Source organism: Bos indicus, chromosome 8 (assembly GCF_029378745.1).
Source record: "Bos indicus isolate NIAB-ARS_2022 breed Sahiwal x Tharparkar chromosome 8, NIAB-ARS_B.indTharparkar_mat_pri_1.0, whole genome shotgun sequence".
In the NCBI taxonomy this organism is placed as follows: Eukaryota; Metazoa; Chordata; class Mammalia; order Artiodactyla; family Bovidae; genus Bos; species Bos indicus.
The window spans coordinates 53,310,266-53,328,430 of NC_091767.1; the positions used below are offsets into that span (position 1 = coordinate 53,310,266).

Here is an 18,165-nt window from a genome sequence, read left to right on the forward strand (position 1 = left end):
GGTATTTAATTCCTCCTGTAGAATTTGCTCGAGTGAATTTCTGTTGATGGTGATATTTAGTAGTTTTCATTTGTTTTCAAGCATCTTTATTTCTTGTACTTTTCTTCACTGAGGAATACTTTTGCTGAGTAAGGAATTCTGAGTTCCGAGTTATTTTCTTTTAGAATATTGATTGTACTTTTCCATTGTCTTTCCAGTGTTGCTCTTGTGAAGTCCAGTGTTGTTTAAATGTATTTGAGAGAGTTGCCCATGATTGGCCTAACTTTATTTTTTAAATTCATGATTATTAGATTTATTTTTTTTTAAATAATTCATTTTAATATTAAAAATAATAAGCTATTTAACATGTCGATTAGTACCTTTGCATCAGTTCAGTGCAGTTCAGTTGCTCAATCATGTCCGACTCTTTGTGACCCCATGGATTACAGCACGCCAGGCTTCCCTGTCCATTTCCAACTCCCTGAGCTTGCTCAAACTCATGTCCATTGAGTCAGTGATGCCATCCAACCATCTCATCCTCTGTTGTCCTCTTCTTCTCCTGCCTTCAGTCTTTCCTGGCATCAGAGTCTTTTCAAATGAGTCAGCTCTTTGCATCAGGTGGCCAAAGTATTGGTGCCTCAGCTTCAATAAGTACTTTTGCATACTTATATCACAATGATAGTTGAAGTTTGCAAAGATAAACTTGTAATCCACTATAACATATTAGAAATATTTCAGAATTACTTGGAAATTAGCTTATTTACATCTTAATGTAGTTTTAGTATTGTGTATTGTATTTTAGAGAGTGTTTTAAGTAACATGACTATAGTAACTTACTTTTAATTTTAGTGGATTATAACATGAATGTGTACTGTATATTATAATACCTTGTTTAATCAGAATGTTCATTAACTAGGAATTAATGGCTGACAGTTAACTATTAGAAGTTAATTATTTTAAACTCAAGACCCTGATATCAGCACAATGCTTATATAGAAAGTCTTTCTGTAGTATTAACCCTGTAGTATTTGTGCTTTGTAGAGCATGCAACTGGCATGTCAAATATTCTTTTATCTTATTTAGTTCACCTCTGAAAAGGAATAGAAGTTTCTGACTAAATAACTTTTAATGCATAACACATTGATTAGTTTTGTAATAAGGCAGAGAAGATAAATTGTGTTACTAATTAGCCTACAAAGGAAGACTAATTAGATTTTACTATGATATTAAAAGTTTACCTGTCTTCCTGACTTCATAATGATTATGGCAAAAAATTTCATTAACTAATTTGAATTATGTAAATTTCAAAATGTTACACAATTGTTAATTTATTTTATTCCTATGAAGGAGCTACCATTACTATTCTCATTTTTCAAGTGTGGAATGTAGATTTCATGTTGGTTGGGACCAAACCCTAATTTTCTTATTTTTTTGATGATTTTATTTCAGGATATGATGACACCTATAAATTTGGGGAAAACGACCATTTATTTAGTTTCATTTTTTGAAGGCTTACAACGCATAATTTTATTCACTGAAGATCCAAGAGTATTTAAAGTGACATATGAAAGTGAGAAAGCAGAGTTAGCAGAGCAAGAAATTGTGTTGGCGTTACAAGATGTTGGGATTTCTCTTGTCAACAATTATACAAAGCAAGAAGTAGCCTATATTGGCATTACAAGGTGAGATGTATTAGAATTTGGATACATTTAAGTGTAAGTTCTTAATCATTAAGAATTGTGATTGTAAAGTCTAAAATGAATTAAATTTTGTTTTGACCATTCAGTGATACTAATCAAAGGTAATGCTAATTTAAAAGTGCCTTGATACTTTTTTTGCCTTTCAAGATAAAGATATACCAAAAATCAGATTTATACATCTCTCATCATGTTATTTTCCCAACTCTCTGAAAATTAGAATCATTCAACTTATTAAAAGTATATTTTCTTTCTTTAACATGTCACAAGGAAATGTTTAATTGTTCATTACCACCTGTTTCTATGAGTTTATTTTGAAGCGTGTTTGATTTGCTACACTGTGTTGGTTCCTGTTACATAACATAGTGACTCAGTATTTCTGTTTATTACAGTGATCACAATAAGTCTAATTACCGTCTGTGACCATACAAAAATTATTCATTATTATTGACTGTATTCCCCACCCTGTACATCTTACTTTCTAATCACTTTCTACTTTGATCTTGGCACTTTAAGATCTAATAAGGTAATATTGTATTTACCATTTCCCATATAAGTCATCACCAGTAAAACTCTCTTCTTTCCTTTATGCACTTAATGTTTCTGTTCGTAACTACTTGAAATTAGTATTTTTATAGTACTGCCTAATTTGAGACTGTTGCTAGATTCCAGTTTGCATAACAAGGATAATGTTTCAATCCCTTGAATTAAACTCTCAGACATATAAATTAAAGGTTTATGATACAGATTTGAATTCGTTTTTCTATGTAAATTTGTCTAGAAATGTCCCTAACTTCTTGAATGGTAACTATGCCATTTAAAAAGGCATATTAAAGGAAATTCCAGTCTAGTGGTTAGTATTCAGCGCTTCCATTGGAGGGGCACAGATTCGATCCCTAGTCAGAGAACTAAGAATCTGTGTGCCAAGCAGTGCAGCCAAATCAATAAATAAGCATGTTAAAACTATTTTCTTAGAAATTTTTATTGTTCTCAAAAAATATTTTATTACTGAAATAGAAAGTTCAAATAGACAACAGATTTTAAGCCTGTGAAACCTAACGTGCTGTCTCCTATGCTAAATGATGTGAATGCAAAGGGAATTAGTACATGGTTTCTATCTTTCTGTTTATTAAGAAAACATAAATTTTAGAAGAAAGAGAACAAGAAATTTTAGAATTAATAAAATTAAATAATTTACATACTTAAACAGAATGAGTGAAGTGATTTTAGAATGTGGATAGATTTTTTTTTTTTTGAGGTGTGGAAACTGGAAGCTGTTCAGGAGCCTCTTTTCCCACCTTTGTGTGTGTTTGCTATGTGGCATGGCATGCAGGATCTTAATTACCTGACCAAAGATCAAACCTGCATCCCCTGCAGTGAAAGCATGGAGTCTTAACTACTGGACCACCAGGGAAGTCCCTAGAATGTGGATAGATTTTTAAATTTGTCTTTAAGTCTTTCAGTGGTTTTTTAGTAAATAAGATTTGTTCCATTCACTCTCTCTCCTCTATTACTATTTCACACTTTGCATGCATGTGTCCTGTCAGACTCCTTGAGACCCCATGGACTGTAGCTTGCCAGGTTCCTCTATCCATGGAATTTTCCAGGCAAGAATACTGCAGTGGGTTGCCATTTCCTCCCCAGGGATCTTCCCAACCCAGGGATTGAACCCACATCTTAAAGTCTCCAGCATTGGCAAGCAGATTCTTTATCACTGAGCCAGACTCTTTGTGATCCCATGGACTATACAGTTCATGGAATTCTCCAGGCCAGAATAATGGAGTTGGTAGCTTTTCCCTTCTTCAGGGTATCTTCCCAACCTAGGGTTCTAACCCAGGTCTCCTGCATTGCAGGGGATTCTTTACCAGCTGAGCCACAAGGGAAGCCCATTTCACATTTTGGCTCTTTTTAAATCCCATTCTCTCTCAGCTCAGTGCCTTGAGTCTTGTTTCACCAAGTAAACTGATGTAGTCAAAAAGGAACTTCCAAAGACCTCCTCCTGTTGGAGGAGCTTCCTATGCACCAGTATTTTTTACCTATATATTGCAGCAACACGCTTCCCACTTATCATAGATATATTGTATGTGCTCCTATTTAAACATATTTTTCTTCTTTTGCACTATATCTCATTCACTCTTGCCTCTGGAGACACTGACCCAGCAATCCTCTTCTTTTTCTGTCCTACTTCAATAATTTTTGGCTCCCTACTGAATTGTCCAAATAAGTTTAATATCTTTCAACTAAAAAAATTCTCTTCAACCTACTTTCTCTGCTACCTACTGTACATTTCTTTGCTTTACTTTATAGCTGAACTCATTAGAAGTGTTATCTATTTAGAAAAATATTTTCACTCTCTCCAGTTCTTTTTTTTACCCATTTTTTCTTAACAGTTCTGAACATGCTTTTGCTTTCAGTGTACCATAAAGCTGGTCTTGATAAGAGCACCAGAGACCTATGTTTTGCCAGGTGCATTGTACAATTACCAGTCTTCACGTTGCTTAAGTTTATAACATTCTAACATTCTACACAGATCCCTCCTTGACCCAGTTTCTTTGACTTTACTTCCAGGATAGCTCACCGCCTTGGTTTTTCTTTCTGTTCCAGCATTCTTAGTCACACTTCTTGGTGCCTTGTCATTTTCTCAACTGCTTAATATTGGGTATCTTGAGGCTCTCAGACCTGAGTCCGCTTCTCTTCTCTGTTTCAGTTTTATGATTTCAAATACCATATATATGCAGAAAACTTCTTGAAGTGTGTCTTCGGCTAGATTTTTGTTCTGAGTTCTGGACAGTGTCTGTCCAGCTGCTTACATAAAATCTCTACTTAGATATCTAAGAGACTTCTTAAGCTTTATAGTAGGTAAAACCAAACTCCTTCCTCATTCTATCAAAACCTTCTTTCCCACTGGAGGTAATGACATCTACATTCTTCTAGTTGCTCATATCAAAATCTTTGGAATCATCTTTGATTTCTTTATCTTACCCCCTAATTTATTTGCCCTTACCCCCTCTAATCTATCTGAAAATATTGTTTTGGATCTTGCTTCAGAACACACATAGAATCTGACCACTTTGTAATGCTTCAGTCTTACCACCCTAGGCAGAACCATCACCATTTTTCTCCTAGCTTACTGTATTACATTCCTAACAAGTTTTCCTGTCCTAGTCTTCATCCTTTATTTTTTTTCCCTTGCTTCCCATCCCATCACACAGTTTATTCTTAAACCTTAAGTCAGATCATATTGCTGATTATCTTCTCATAATCATTCAATGGGTTCTCATCTCAGAATAAAACTCAGTCTTTACCATATCCTCAAGGCTTTACATTGTTTTGCCTCTCATTATCTATCTTACTTCATCTTCTACTCTTAATGTATTCCAAGCATGCCAAGCCCCCTTGCTTTTCCTGTGCTATGGCATGCTCTGCTTTGTAGTCTTTGCTCTAGCTTGTCTCTCTACCTGAAATGTCCGCTGGATAACTACCCCATCTTCTTTCAGGCTGTTGAAATCTCACCTTCTTAATGACACCTCCAATGACCATTCTGTTTTGATACTGCAACCCCCACCACTTTGCATATCCCAGTACTCTAGATCCTCCTTAACCTATCTGCTTTTTCTTCTTTCAAAAGCCATGTTTACCTCCTAATATATTGAAATATGCTAATTTACTGTTTAGTGTCAGTCTGTCTCTCCTCAGGTAAAAGAAGGTTCCAAAATGGCAGAAACTTTCCCTAATAATATTGCTGCCACCTAGTATAGTGCCTGAATAAGAGTTTAATAAGTATTGGTTGAATGAATTCATGTTTTTAAACTTAAAATGTGCTTGCTTACAACTAGAGATATGCAAAAATTCACTGACGGTTTTGTAATTCATGTAATAAACCAGTTAAAACGAAACTGTTTATAAATTAGTACCATGATTTTTGCTTTCATATATAAGTTCTGATGTGGTTTGGGAGACAAAGCCCAGGAAGAAGGCAAGATGGAAGCCAATGAGTGTAAAGCACACTGAGAAGTTAGAGAAGGAATTTAAGGAATATGTTGAATCTTCACCGTCAGAAGATAAGGTTATTGAGTTGGACACCAACATTCTGGTAATATTTTTAAGTACTGATATGAAGTTTTAATTTCTATCTGTTGTAATTAGATGAACCATGAGTTCGTTTTTAAGGAAAGACAAGTTTGCTTACAAAACAATGAATCTTATACGTACTTTATATAGAATATTTTAAAGGAATAGTTCTCTGTCTTAAGATTCAGACTTTTTTAAGTGCTGATGATCTAAGTTGTTTTGCTTTATTTTTAAAGTTATTTTTCTTATATTGCTTTATTTTTTGATGAATTTTAGTGAAGTAAAAGTTAAAAAAATAAAGTAAAAAAAATTATATAAAAAGTGATAAAATCAAGTTACCAGGGGTATATGAATATTTTGTGAATATTATATGAATATTTGTGAGTTGCATGTGTATGGGATATAAAGATCTCAATCCAAATCTTATCAAATATTTAGCCTACTATTTAAATTAATATTATCATAAAAGTTTTTTGGTACAGATTTCTAACTTTAGTCAATTAATAAAGAGAAATTCTGTGGGGTTTTTTTTGTTGGGGGCGGTGGGCATATTTTTCAGGTTCGCTTCACACCTGGTGCTTCTAACATGAAAATTCTGCAGCCACATGTAATAGCTATAAGAAGAAATTATCTTCCAGCATTAAAAGTAGAATATAGCACATCTGCACATCAGTCATCGTTTAGAATTCAAATTTATAGAATACAGGTAAGTTTGAAAAGATATTCAAATCATATTCTAAAGAAATATGGAAATACAATAAATGTATTCCCACAGTCTGTTTTGTCTGTAGTTTGTTGGACTAGAGTGTTTGATGCCTTCTACTTCTTAAATTTTGTTATTCTAGTCAGATTCTATAATTAACATATTAATATACTGACCTTTTTGTTTCTTAGATCCAAAACCAAATACATGGTGCTATATTTCCATTCGTGTTTTATCCCATTAAACCGCCCAAGTCCGTCACCTTGGATTCAGGTTTGTTTCTATTTTTAGATTGCCATAAAAATGGTTGTATTAGCTATTTGATTTATTTTACTATAAAAGTATGAAGTGAAACCCTTCTCAAGTTTAGTTTCTATAGGATCATTGGAAAATTCAATGGCTTGAAAAAAGACCAGGAAGTACTCAACTAATTTCAATAAAACTGAGTGAATACTGAAGAAAAGATTGATTAGAAATGTATATATAATTTTTAGAGACATTAATTTCTTTAAAAGATTACAAGTTTGTAAATTCCTAATTTAAAAGCCACTAGAACCTTTAAATAAAGGAATAAGACTGTGAAGTCTATTTTCACAAAGTTGTCCTGATGATTCTAATGTATACTTCTGGTTTAAAATCACTGATTTAAAGGTTCAGTTAAAATCTCAAAAATATACAAGCAACTCCTACAGCTCAACTCCAGAAAAATAAATGACCCAATCAAAAAATGGGCCAAAGAACTAAATAGACATTTCTCCAAAGAAGACATACAGATGGCTAACAAACACATGAAAAGATGCTCAACATCACTCATTATCAGAGAAATGCAAATCAAAACCACTATGAGGTACCATTTCACGCCAGTCAGAATGGCTGCGATCCAAAAGTCTACAAGCAATAAATGCTGGAGAGGGTGTGGAGAAAAGGGAACTCTCTTACACTGTTGGTGGGAATGCAAACTAGTACAGCCACTATGGAGAACAGTGTGGAGATTCCTTAAAAAACTGGAAATAGAACTGCCTTATGATCCAGCAATCCCACTGCTGGGCATACACACTGAGGAAACCAGAAGGGAAAGAGACACGTGTACCCCAATGTTCATCGCAGCACTCTTTATAATAGCCAGGACATGGAAGCAACCTAGATGCCCATCAGCAGACGAATGGATAAGAAAGCTGTGGTACATGTACACAATGGAGTATTACTCCGCCATTAAAAAGAATACATTTGAATCAGTTCTAATGAGATGGATGAAACTGGAACCTATTATACAGAGTGAAGTAAGCCAGAAAGAAAAACACCAATACAGTATACTAACGCATATATATGGAATTTAGAAACATGGTAACAATAACCCTGTGTACGAGACAGCAAAAGAGACACTGATGTATAGATCAGTCTTATGGACTCTGTGGGAGAGGGAGAGGGTGGGGAGATTTGGGAGAATGGCATTGAAACATGTATAATATCATGTATGAAACGAGTCGCCAGTCCAGGTTCGATGCATGATACTGGATGCTTGGGGCTGGTGCACTGGGACGACCCAGAGGGAGGGTATGGGGAGGGAGGAGGGAGGAGGGTTCAGGATGGGGAACACAGGTATACCCGTGGCGGATTCATTTCGATATTTGGCAAAACTAATACAATATTGTAAAGTTTAAAAATAAAAAAAATAAAAAAAAAAAAGGTTCAGTTAACCTAAAAGTGAATACAGATAATTAAAAAAAACAATCCTGCAGTCTGAAATTAAGACTGTGGTAGATCTTACAAATATCAGTAATTTTAATTCATACTTATGATTTAATACATAATTTAAGTGTCCATTGTGGTGTGTATTAAATTACAAGAAAATGCTTATCTTTTGTTTAAAGCATCATTAGATTAATCATATTTGTTAACCTTTACAGCACCGAAACCCTTTACTGATGTCAGTATTGTCATGAGATCTGCAGGACATTCGCAGATATCACGTATTAAGTAAGTGTCTTAATATGTTTATTTTGTGTACATTTAAAGCACAGTGTTTTGTTTAAATATGTGAGCTAATTGTACTCTTAAATAAATTTTAGATGAGTCAAAGATTTAAGAGTAAAATGTTAAATTAGAAAGGTCACAGAAAAAATCAATTATTTCATAATCTTGAGAAGTCAGAAGGCTTCAAATGAATTATACATAGATATTAATAATAGTCATTTCTGAATTATGTGTATTTTATTACTTTCTTTTTTATTTGTTTTCTCTGTTGTCTATCATTACTGCATACTGTTTTATAAACAAGAAAGAAAATAGTATATTCAAATTCAGTCACCACCCATTTCAAAAAACAGAACAGTGACAGAAGCATCCATCTACGTATCACTCCCATATTTCTTGTTTCCTCCACCCTATCACCAAGATAAATACTGTTTTTATTCCCTTTTAAAAATACTGGTTTATTATTTATGTGTAGCTAAACATTATGCTTCTTACTTTGCCAAAAGTTGTGCTAATTAAATTTTTTTCGAACTGTAAATATATGCCTTGGGCTTGCTTTTTCTATTCAAATTTTTACTAAAATTAATTTATTTTGTTGTATATAGCTAGAGTTTATTTATTATCACTTGTATGTCATATTTCCTTGTGTTACTTTGTGCCAGTTTACTTATCAATTTTTTCTTTGTAGGCATTGTCACATTTTGAGTTTGTTTCTATTATGAACAGTGTTGCCATTATGTTTTTAATTCATTCACCTAGAAAGTCTTAAGTGTCAATGTTTTAATATATGTCTTATATTTTTTCTTTTATAATTTTGTTAATTCAGTTAATCGATAATTTTTAAATGTTTTACCTTGTTTTACCTTAAAATGTTTTACCTTGCTATTTATAGGTATTTCAAAGTGTTGATCCAAGAAATGGATCTCAGGTTAGATCTTGGATTTGTCTATGCTGTATCAGAACTTATGACACCAGCTGAAGTCACTGAAAAAACAGAGGTGAGACTTAAAATAGTAGCATTGATTTAGGGAAAGAGGGGGACTTTAGAAAACAATGATAACATTATACATTCTTAAATGTATTAACATGTTTTTAAAAATTAAAAAAATTTTATTCTGCTACCATGGTTCTACGTTGGTGGAAATCACATACTCAAATGATAGAAGTTGGAAGCAAGACAGCTAACCTTCTGAAGATAAGGTAACAAATAAGAGGAAAAGTTTTAAACCAGTAAAAGAGGAAGAGGATAATCAGTCATGTTTACATCACTTATTTCTTCCTATTTTATTTTCCTGTGTTACTTTTGTGTTGATTGATAATTTAGAAATTTGGATATGATCAGGATATTTGATGAGAAAAGAGATAAGGAAAATAAATATAATATGTTCTTTGTAACTGATAGATGATAAAATTACAATTGTTAGGTGGATAAGAGATGTTTTATTTTTCAGCTGTTCTTTTAGAAAGAATTTTGAAGATAAAACAAACTACAGTTTACCTTTGAACAATGTGGGGGTGATGGGCACCAACCCTGTTCTCAGTTGAAAATCTGTGTATAATGTATATTTGGCCCTGTGCACACCTAGTTCCTCCGTATCCAAGGGTCTGCATCCAAGGAGTCACACAACTGAGGATTGTATAGTACCGTAGTATTTAGCATGGGGTGGGGGGAAGGGAACATGTATAAGTAGATCCTTGTACTTCAAATCTCTGTTGTTCAAGGGTCAGTTGTACACAGATAAAGACAAGGAAATTATACCTTTTTTCCTTTTAATAACAGTTCATTGAGCTATAGTTCACATACTATACATTTTACCCAATTAAATTGTGTAGTAGTTTTTAGTATATTCAGAATTATGCAACCATCACCACTGATTCTAGAACATTTTCTTCACCCCTGAAAGAAAACTGCCTTAGCCTTATGCAAACACTAATGTACTTTCTATGGATTTTCTTATTATAGATATTTAGTATAAATGGAATCATACACTATATAGTGTCCTTTGATGTATTTCCTTTGATTTAGCATAATGCTTTTGAGGTTCATCCATGTTGTAGCATGTATCAGATTCCTTTTTATGGCCAAGTAATATTCGGCTGTATAGATACACCACATTTTGTTTATCCATTCATCAGTTAGTAGACATTAGGGTTGTTTGTACAATTTGGCTATTATGAATAATGGTGCTGTGAGTATTTTTGTACAAGTTTTTATGTGGACATATGTTTTCAGTTCTCTTGGGTATTTACCTAGGAGTGAAATTGCTAGGAAGTTGGTAGCTCTGTTTAATAATTTCAAGACTTCTAGACAGTTGTCCATAGTTACTGCATCATTTTATACTCTTCAGCAGAATATATGAAGATTCTGATTTCATCAGATCTCACTAATACTTGTAATTGTCTGTCCTTTTAATTCAAGCTGTCCTAGTAGGTGTGAAGTAGTATATATCACTGTGGTTTTGATTTGCATTTATCTAATGAGTAATTATGTTGGATACTTTTGATTTGGTAATTTGTTAATTGACTGCTTGCATATCTGCTATGGAGAAATGTCTGCTCAAATTTTTTGCCTGTTATTTAATGGGTTTGTTTTTTAATTGAATTGTAAAAGTTCTTTATGTATTTTGAATGCAAGCCCCATCCATGTCTGATATATGATTTGCAAATATCTTCTCTAATTCTTTATGTTGTGTTTCACTTTCTATTTGTCTTTTGAAGCACAGAAGCTTTTGATGTTACTGAAGTCCAAAATATTTTTTCTTTTGTTGCTCATGTATTTGGTGTCATTTCTAAGACTCCTTTGCCAAATCCAAAGTTAAAAGATTTAGCCCTGTGTTCTAAGCATTTTAAACTTTAAGTTCTTAAAATTAGGTGTTTCATTCATATTGAGTTAATTTTTGTATATGGTATAATTAAGAGTCTGATGTCAGTAAATTGTGAAATTGAGAAGTATGAATATTGGTATTTAGTTCTTTTTCAAGATTGTTTTGGCTATTTTGGATCCCTTTGCAGTTCCATATGAATTGTAGAATCAGCTTGCCTTCTTCAGAGAAGTCATGTAGGGTTCTGATAGTGATTACATTGGATGTACAGATCAACTTGGAAGAGGTGCCATCTTAACAGTATTAAGTCTTCCAACCCTTGAACATGGGATGTTTTCCATTTATGTAGATCTTCATTTTCTTTCAAGAGAGTTTTTATCATTTGAGTATACGTTTTATACTTCTTTTTGCTAAATTTGAGTATTTTATTCTTTTTATAGTATTGTGAACAAAATTGTTATCATAATCTCATTTTTGTTTTTTCCATTGCAAATGTATTGGCTTAATACTTAACACAGATATATTCCTTAAGTTTTTAATATTTTATGTCCCTTTATAGGTTGAGCTTTTTCATAAAGACATAGAAGCTTTCCAAGAAGAATATAAAATAGTCTCATTAGTAGATTCATCACAAGTCAGTCTCTATGAATACTTTCATATATCTCCTATCAAGGTAGGGGGAAAATAAAAGTCATTTTTATTATCCTTGGTAATCTAGTTAATAGCAAATTGATTTGATCAGTTTTGGGGAATATAGCATTTCAGTTCTGTTCTTTGATAGTATATAAGTTCTGCAACTTCACCATTCAAATATAAGTTAGAAAGGAATGATACTTTTAATTTTTATTTATTTTTATACTCTTTTATATGTGAAAGCCACCTATAGTATTTGTTTATATGTTTACATTTGACCTAACATTATGTTCATTTACTATCTATTAAAGTGTTGACTGATAATTTTCAAACTTTTATATATGATATTAAAGTTTCAAATAATTTTATAAAATAACCTTGATTTAAAAACTGAAGATTGAACAGAACTAAAAGTAAGTTCTTAACATAAAATTTCTATGAGTTGCATAATATCTGAAGAAAATTGCTGTATAACTGTGTACACCATGCTGATCTTCTCTGTAGCTGAAAGACTAAAGAATCTGCCTGCAATGCAGGAAACCGAGGTTTGATCCCTGGGCCAGAAGATCCTCTGGAGAAGGGAATGGTAATCCACTCCAGTATTCTTGCCCGGAGAAATCCCATGGAAAGAGGAGCCTGGTGGGCTACAGTCCATGGGATCACATTGTCAAACACAACTGAGTGACTTCTATATATATGTATACACACACACACACACACACACACACACACATGCATATAATATAAAAATGTTTTTAACTGGCTTCACCATGCTTCCCTGGTGGCTCAGATGGTAAAGCGTCTGCCTGCAATGCGGGAGACCCAGGTTCGATCCATGGTTTGGGAAGATCCCCTGGAGAAGGAAATGGCAACCCACTCCAGTACTCTTGCCTGGAAAATTCCATGGACAGAAGAGCCTGGTAGGCTACAGCCCATGGGGTCACAAAGAGTTGGACATGACTGAGCTACTTCACTTTCTTTCACCATGATAACTTAATTCTAATAGTTGAAACATTCAACTTGGAGAAATTTTGGAGATATTTGAGTTATTTTCCACAACTTCAACTTCTAGATTGTTACTGTTACTAAAAATTTATAAAGATTAATATTTTCCTAGGTTTACCAAAAGAATTGGATTGAGCTAAATAACATACATTACATTGTTGGATTTAAAATTTTTAAAGGTGCTGTTTAGATTTTAAATTCCTTTAACATTCCACTTATTAATTATATCAAAATTAATATCTAGGTTATTTGAAATCTTATGTATGGTATAGTAAATTTAGAATGAGATTGAATTTTAAGAGTTATTATGAAGAAAGTGATTTAAATATTTATCTGTTTATTTCTTTAGTTGCATTTAAGTGTTTCACTGAGTTCAGGTGGTGAAGAACCGAAAGATTCAGAACAGCATGAAGGACTGATGGCAATTCGTTCTTTACATCTTTTGCTGAAGAGTATTGGTGCCACTCTCACAGATGTACAAGATGTAGTTTTTAAGTATGTTTATAATTCAAATCTATAAATTGACAAAAAGCCCATTTTTATATTTACTTTAAAATTTTGTAAGTAAAAAAGTATGTAAATTCCAGATCAAAGGCTAAATATAATTTAATATATTGCCTTAACTATTAAATAGCAGAGTAATTATTAAAAAATTTCCTTAATACAGAGGGACAGAGACTTCCCTGGTTGTCCAGTGGTTAAAACTCCAAGCTCCTACTGTAGGGGGAGAGGGTTTGAATCCTGGTCCAGAGATTCCATACACCATATGGCATGGTTGAAAAAAGAAAAAAAGAGGCTGTGCAAGTTTATGTGTTATGCAATACCTTTTTTACTTAGGCAAGGATCCCTAAGAAGATGTATATACTCAAAGATGTGATGTGTAGTGCTTTTAAAGATGCTACTTTAAGGCCTATGGTATCAAGACTCTTTAAAGCATATGTAACTAGGAGAAAATGAATACTATGATAGCAGAAATGAAGGAATCTGTTTAAATGGTACAGTCAAGAATTTATACTTTAATGTGTCATAATGTAAGCTATTGAAGTATCTGACCAGAGACTCAGAGTCTGAGTGGAGTCTGTAGATGAGAATGACCTTTGCAGATAGCACCTAGAACTGTTATTAAGAATAGTAGTAAGAATCAAGAAAAAAACTAAAGAAAAAAAAAAAAAAAGAATAGTAGTAAGAATCAGTGAGTCCAAAGTGGTAACTGTAAATCTAGATAAAAGGAAATAGTCAAAGTAAAAAACATAGATTTGCAGACATGAAAAATTGGATGAGATTTCTAATCTTGCTGCTGTCCTATCCTTAGCATGAAAGAAAGGAAGTGTCAGTCACTCAATTATGTCCAACTCTTTGTGACCCCATGGACTATAGCCTTAGCATAAAACTTCCCAACTAGTGGATCCAGGTATATGCTGTGAACAGGTTATAAATAAAATGATGGTGAGGGCTCCCATGTGGCTCAGTGATAAAGAATCCCTCTGCCTAGGGAGGAGATGTGGGTTTGATCTCTGGGTTGGGAAGATCCTCTGGAGGAGGAAATGGCAACCTGCTAGTATTCTTGATAGAAAAATCCCACAAATAGAGGAGTCTGGTGGGCCATAGTCCATGGAGTTGCAAAGAGCTGGACGTGACAGAGGACACACATACAAACTTAGGGTGATTCTTCAGCTGTCAGCTAATCAGGGAAAACCTGCAACAATTGAATCCTGGCCATTCTTGTTCTATTTGTCTCAGTGAATCAAGCATTTTATGTGTAGGTCACAGTAGGACAGAATTGAGAAGTGCAGTTCATGTTCATGAGTGAGACCCATATGCATTTTTATGTTTTTTGTTGTGTTTTCTTTTTAGGCTAGCATTTTTTGAACTCAATTATCAGTTCCATACAACAGCTGAACTACAGTCTGAAGTAATAAGACACTATTCAAAGCAGGTTTGTCTGAGATTATTTTACAGAGGGACAGACTGATATAAAATAGTGAAACCACATATGTAATATATAATTTAGATTTGGCAAGTAAATGAATAGCCATTTTCAAAATTTTAGAACTTGGTTTTTCTCCTCAGGGTTGTGGAAAGAAATTAAGCCCTACTACCATTTCAGATTTTACCTTTACTTTTAGTCTTTGACAGAAATCTTCCTGGATCAGTGTGAACTAGATATAAATCTTTAAATGGTAATTAACTGAGTAACTCACTTCACTTACTTAAAAAAAAATAGGTCAAGGGGAACTATTTATCAGTAAGTAACTGAACACAGGATATTTTTAATGTAATTAAGTTATTTAGTCAAGCTAGATATTTATTGGATTTTTCTCCATCTCTAAGGAGTCCTATATTTTATGGTATAACTTACAGAGCATTAGGATAACTGTTGTATGGTGGACAGATCACTGAGCATGACTTAAGAAATCTGGGTTTACATTATGGAGAACAGTGTGGAGATTCCTTAAAAAACTGGAAATAGAACTGCCATATGTCTCAGCAATCCCACTGCTGGGAATACACACCAAGAGAACCAGAACTGAGCCCCAGTGTTCATCGCAGCACTGTTTACAATAGGTAGGATATGGAAGCAACTTAGATGTCCATTGGCAGATGAATGGATAAGAAAGTTGTGGTACATATACACAATGGAATATTACTCAGCTATAAAAAGGAACGCATTTGAGTCAGTTCTAATGAGGTGGATTAAACTGGCACCTATTATACAGAGTGAAGTAAGTCAGAAAGAAAAACACCAATACAGTATATTAATGCATATATATGGAATTTAGAAAGATAGTAAGCATGACCCTTATGCAAGACAGCAAAAGAGACACAGATGCAGAGAACAGACTTTTGAACTCTGTGGGAGAAGGCAAGGGTGGGATGATTTGAGAGAATAGCATTGAAACATGTGTATTGCCATATGTGAAATAGATGACCAGTCCAAGTTTGATGCATGAAACAGGGCAGTCAAAACCAGTACACTGGGACAACCCAGGGGGATGGGATGAGGAGGGAGGGGGGTTTGGGACAGGGGGACAGATGTACACCTGTGGCTGATTCATGTCAATGTGTGGCAAAAACCACTACAGTACTGTAAATTAATTAGCCTCCAATTAAAATAAATATTTTTTTTTAAAAAAAAGAAAGAAATCTGGGTTTGGATCTCAGTTTTACTGTCTATATGACTCAGCATCATTTGACCTGTGTGCTTCTGTAGTTTATAAAATGGTGGCAGTAATAACAACTGTCGCACATAGTTGTAAAAGTATTTTGAATATTCCAAAACTCTATGTAAATAGGTCATATTATTTCTCATATTCTAATACCAAATTGCTTTTTTAAACTAAGACTAGTGATGAATAAGGTGATATGGGATAGTTTGAAATTGCTGGTGAGAATGTTAGCCTGAAAAAAAAACTAGATACGTGTACTAAATGTAAGGAAAAAAATATTAACTCTGATTATCTGATTTGACTAATGTTTATATTTCATTTTTAGGCCATTAAACAGATGTACGTACTCATTCTTGGACTTGATGTTTTGGGAAATCCCTTTGGCTTGATAAGAGAATTTTCTGAAGGTGTAGAAGCATTTTTTTATGAACCTTACCAGGTAATATAATCTTGTACAATACATGACACTAATCCTTTTGAATAAATAATTCATTCCATTAGCAGATAGAAGTTGCTATATATAAAACAGATGATCAACAAGTTCCTAATGTATATATCACAGGGAAGTATATTCAATATCCTGTAAAAAACCATAATGGGAAGAGTATGAAGAAGTATATACACACACACACAAATATGTATAACTGAATCACTTTAGTGTATACTGGTAACCAACACAACATTGTAAATGAACTATACTTCAATTAAAAATAGTGAGAATAATGCACCCCAATCGTTAACTTGAGTTGTAGGTGTAAATAGATTTTTGAAAACAACAAAAGGACATTATTTTGAAGCAATGGTAAGAGGTTTTGCAAAATCTTGGAGGAAATGTTTACCTTTTCCTTCAAAACTTAAGACTTTACTAAGAAATACCAAATTTTAAGTGATCTGTTGGAATATTAAAAGTGGATAAAGTTTACACTATAGTAGAATCAAGATTCCCATGGACATGCAGTCTTGCTTTGCACAGTGGTATGGGACAGTAAAAATAACCATGTAAGCTGACAGTGTGCGAAGCAATCTTGATATTCAGTGGCAGAAATTATGATTGGTCTATGTCCCTTAAAAATTCCTGTCAAAACATTCAAAACTCTCCCACTTTGACTTTTAAACATAGAGGATAATGAAAACTAAAATACATTTGATATTTATTTTGTACACTGTAACCTAAAACATTAGAAATACTAAGAATTAAAGTGTTTTTATTTCTTTTTCTGAAAATTTTTCAAGAGTAGTTTGTGGTTACCTTCTCATATGTAGCTTATAATCCATGTAAGCCTTTTGTACACTTTGGTGAATAGCCATATTTCTTTCTAAGTTTGGATCAACTTCCAGCACTTTATCCTTTGTACTTCAAAAGTCATGAAATATCTGAGAATTCTGTTAATGTGAAGTTTTCTTCTGATGTCACTTCTCTAGGACATCTTTATTCTTTTTGTCACTACTGCCTTCCTTGTATATTTTTTTAAAAATTTACCTTTAAAAGTAACAGTAACTTTATTTACTGTTGTTATATTTTGACCCTTTAGGGAGCCATCCAGGGTCCTGAAGAGTTTGTGGAAGGAATGGCACTAGGACTGAAAGCACTAGTTGGTGGAGCTGTTGGTAAGAAACAGAATGCCCACCAAGGATCATTATGCTAGAAAGTAAGGATATGTTTGGTTTTTACTAAAAGTGTTATACTTTTGCCAGGTGGACTAGCTGGTGCTGCCTCCAAAATCACCAGTGCTATGGCTAAAGGGGTGGCAGCTATGACTATGGATGAAGACTACCAACAGAAGAGAAGAGAAGCCATGAATAAGCAACCAGCTGGTCTTAGGGAAGGCATCACTCGTGGAGGAAAAGGCCTAGTTTCTGTAAGAAATTTCCCATAGTTGTGAACATTTGAGGAATATCTTTTAAAGCCACATTCTATGAGAAAGGAAATAGAAAACTTGCATTCACTCAAATATTATTTGGATGTTAGAGGAGCAGTGGGTTGTCATATATAAAAAAATGTCAGTAGCCTTCAAAATACTCTGTTTAAATAGAATATGTAGGAAATACATTAATTCTTGTGGCATCTAGAAAGCAGAATTCTGCATTTCTTTTGTAAGCCAGACTTGGTTCTT

At 33.6% G+C, this 18,165-nt stretch overlaps 1 protein-coding gene across 2 annotated transcripts in view; it reads left to right on the forward strand.

The window, feature by feature from the left end:
* The window catches only part of VPS13A (vacuolar protein sorting 13 homolog A), a 276,506-nt gene that overhangs the window by 215,121 nt on the left and 43,220 nt on the right, over positions 1 to 18,165 (forward strand). For both annotated transcript variants that reach the window (XR_011567943.1, XM_070794243.1), the window contains exons 54-65: positions 1,429 to 1,661; positions 5,616 to 5,769; positions 6,307 to 6,453; positions 6,642 to 6,723; positions 8,358 to 8,427; positions 9,317 to 9,422; positions 11,806 to 11,919; positions 13,234 to 13,379; positions 14,739 to 14,820; positions 16,377 to 16,490; positions 17,584 to 17,659; positions 17,747 to 17,910. Coding sequence is in view for 1 of the 2 variants with exons in the window: in XM_070794243.1 (XP_070650344.1) it covers positions 1,429 to 1,661; positions 5,616 to 5,769; positions 6,307 to 6,453; positions 6,642 to 6,723; positions 8,358 to 8,427; positions 9,317 to 9,422; positions 11,806 to 11,919; positions 13,234 to 13,379; positions 14,739 to 14,820; positions 16,377 to 16,490; positions 17,584 to 17,659; positions 17,747 to 17,910 (1,488 nt within the window). In the remaining variant the exon portion in view is untranslated. The remainder of the gene's footprint in view (positions 1 to 1,428; positions 1,662 to 5,615; positions 5,770 to 6,306; positions 6,454 to 6,641; positions 6,724 to 8,357; positions 8,428 to 9,316; positions 9,423 to 11,805; positions 11,920 to 13,233; positions 13,380 to 14,738; positions 14,821 to 16,376; positions 16,491 to 17,583; positions 17,660 to 17,746; positions 17,911 to 18,165) is intronic.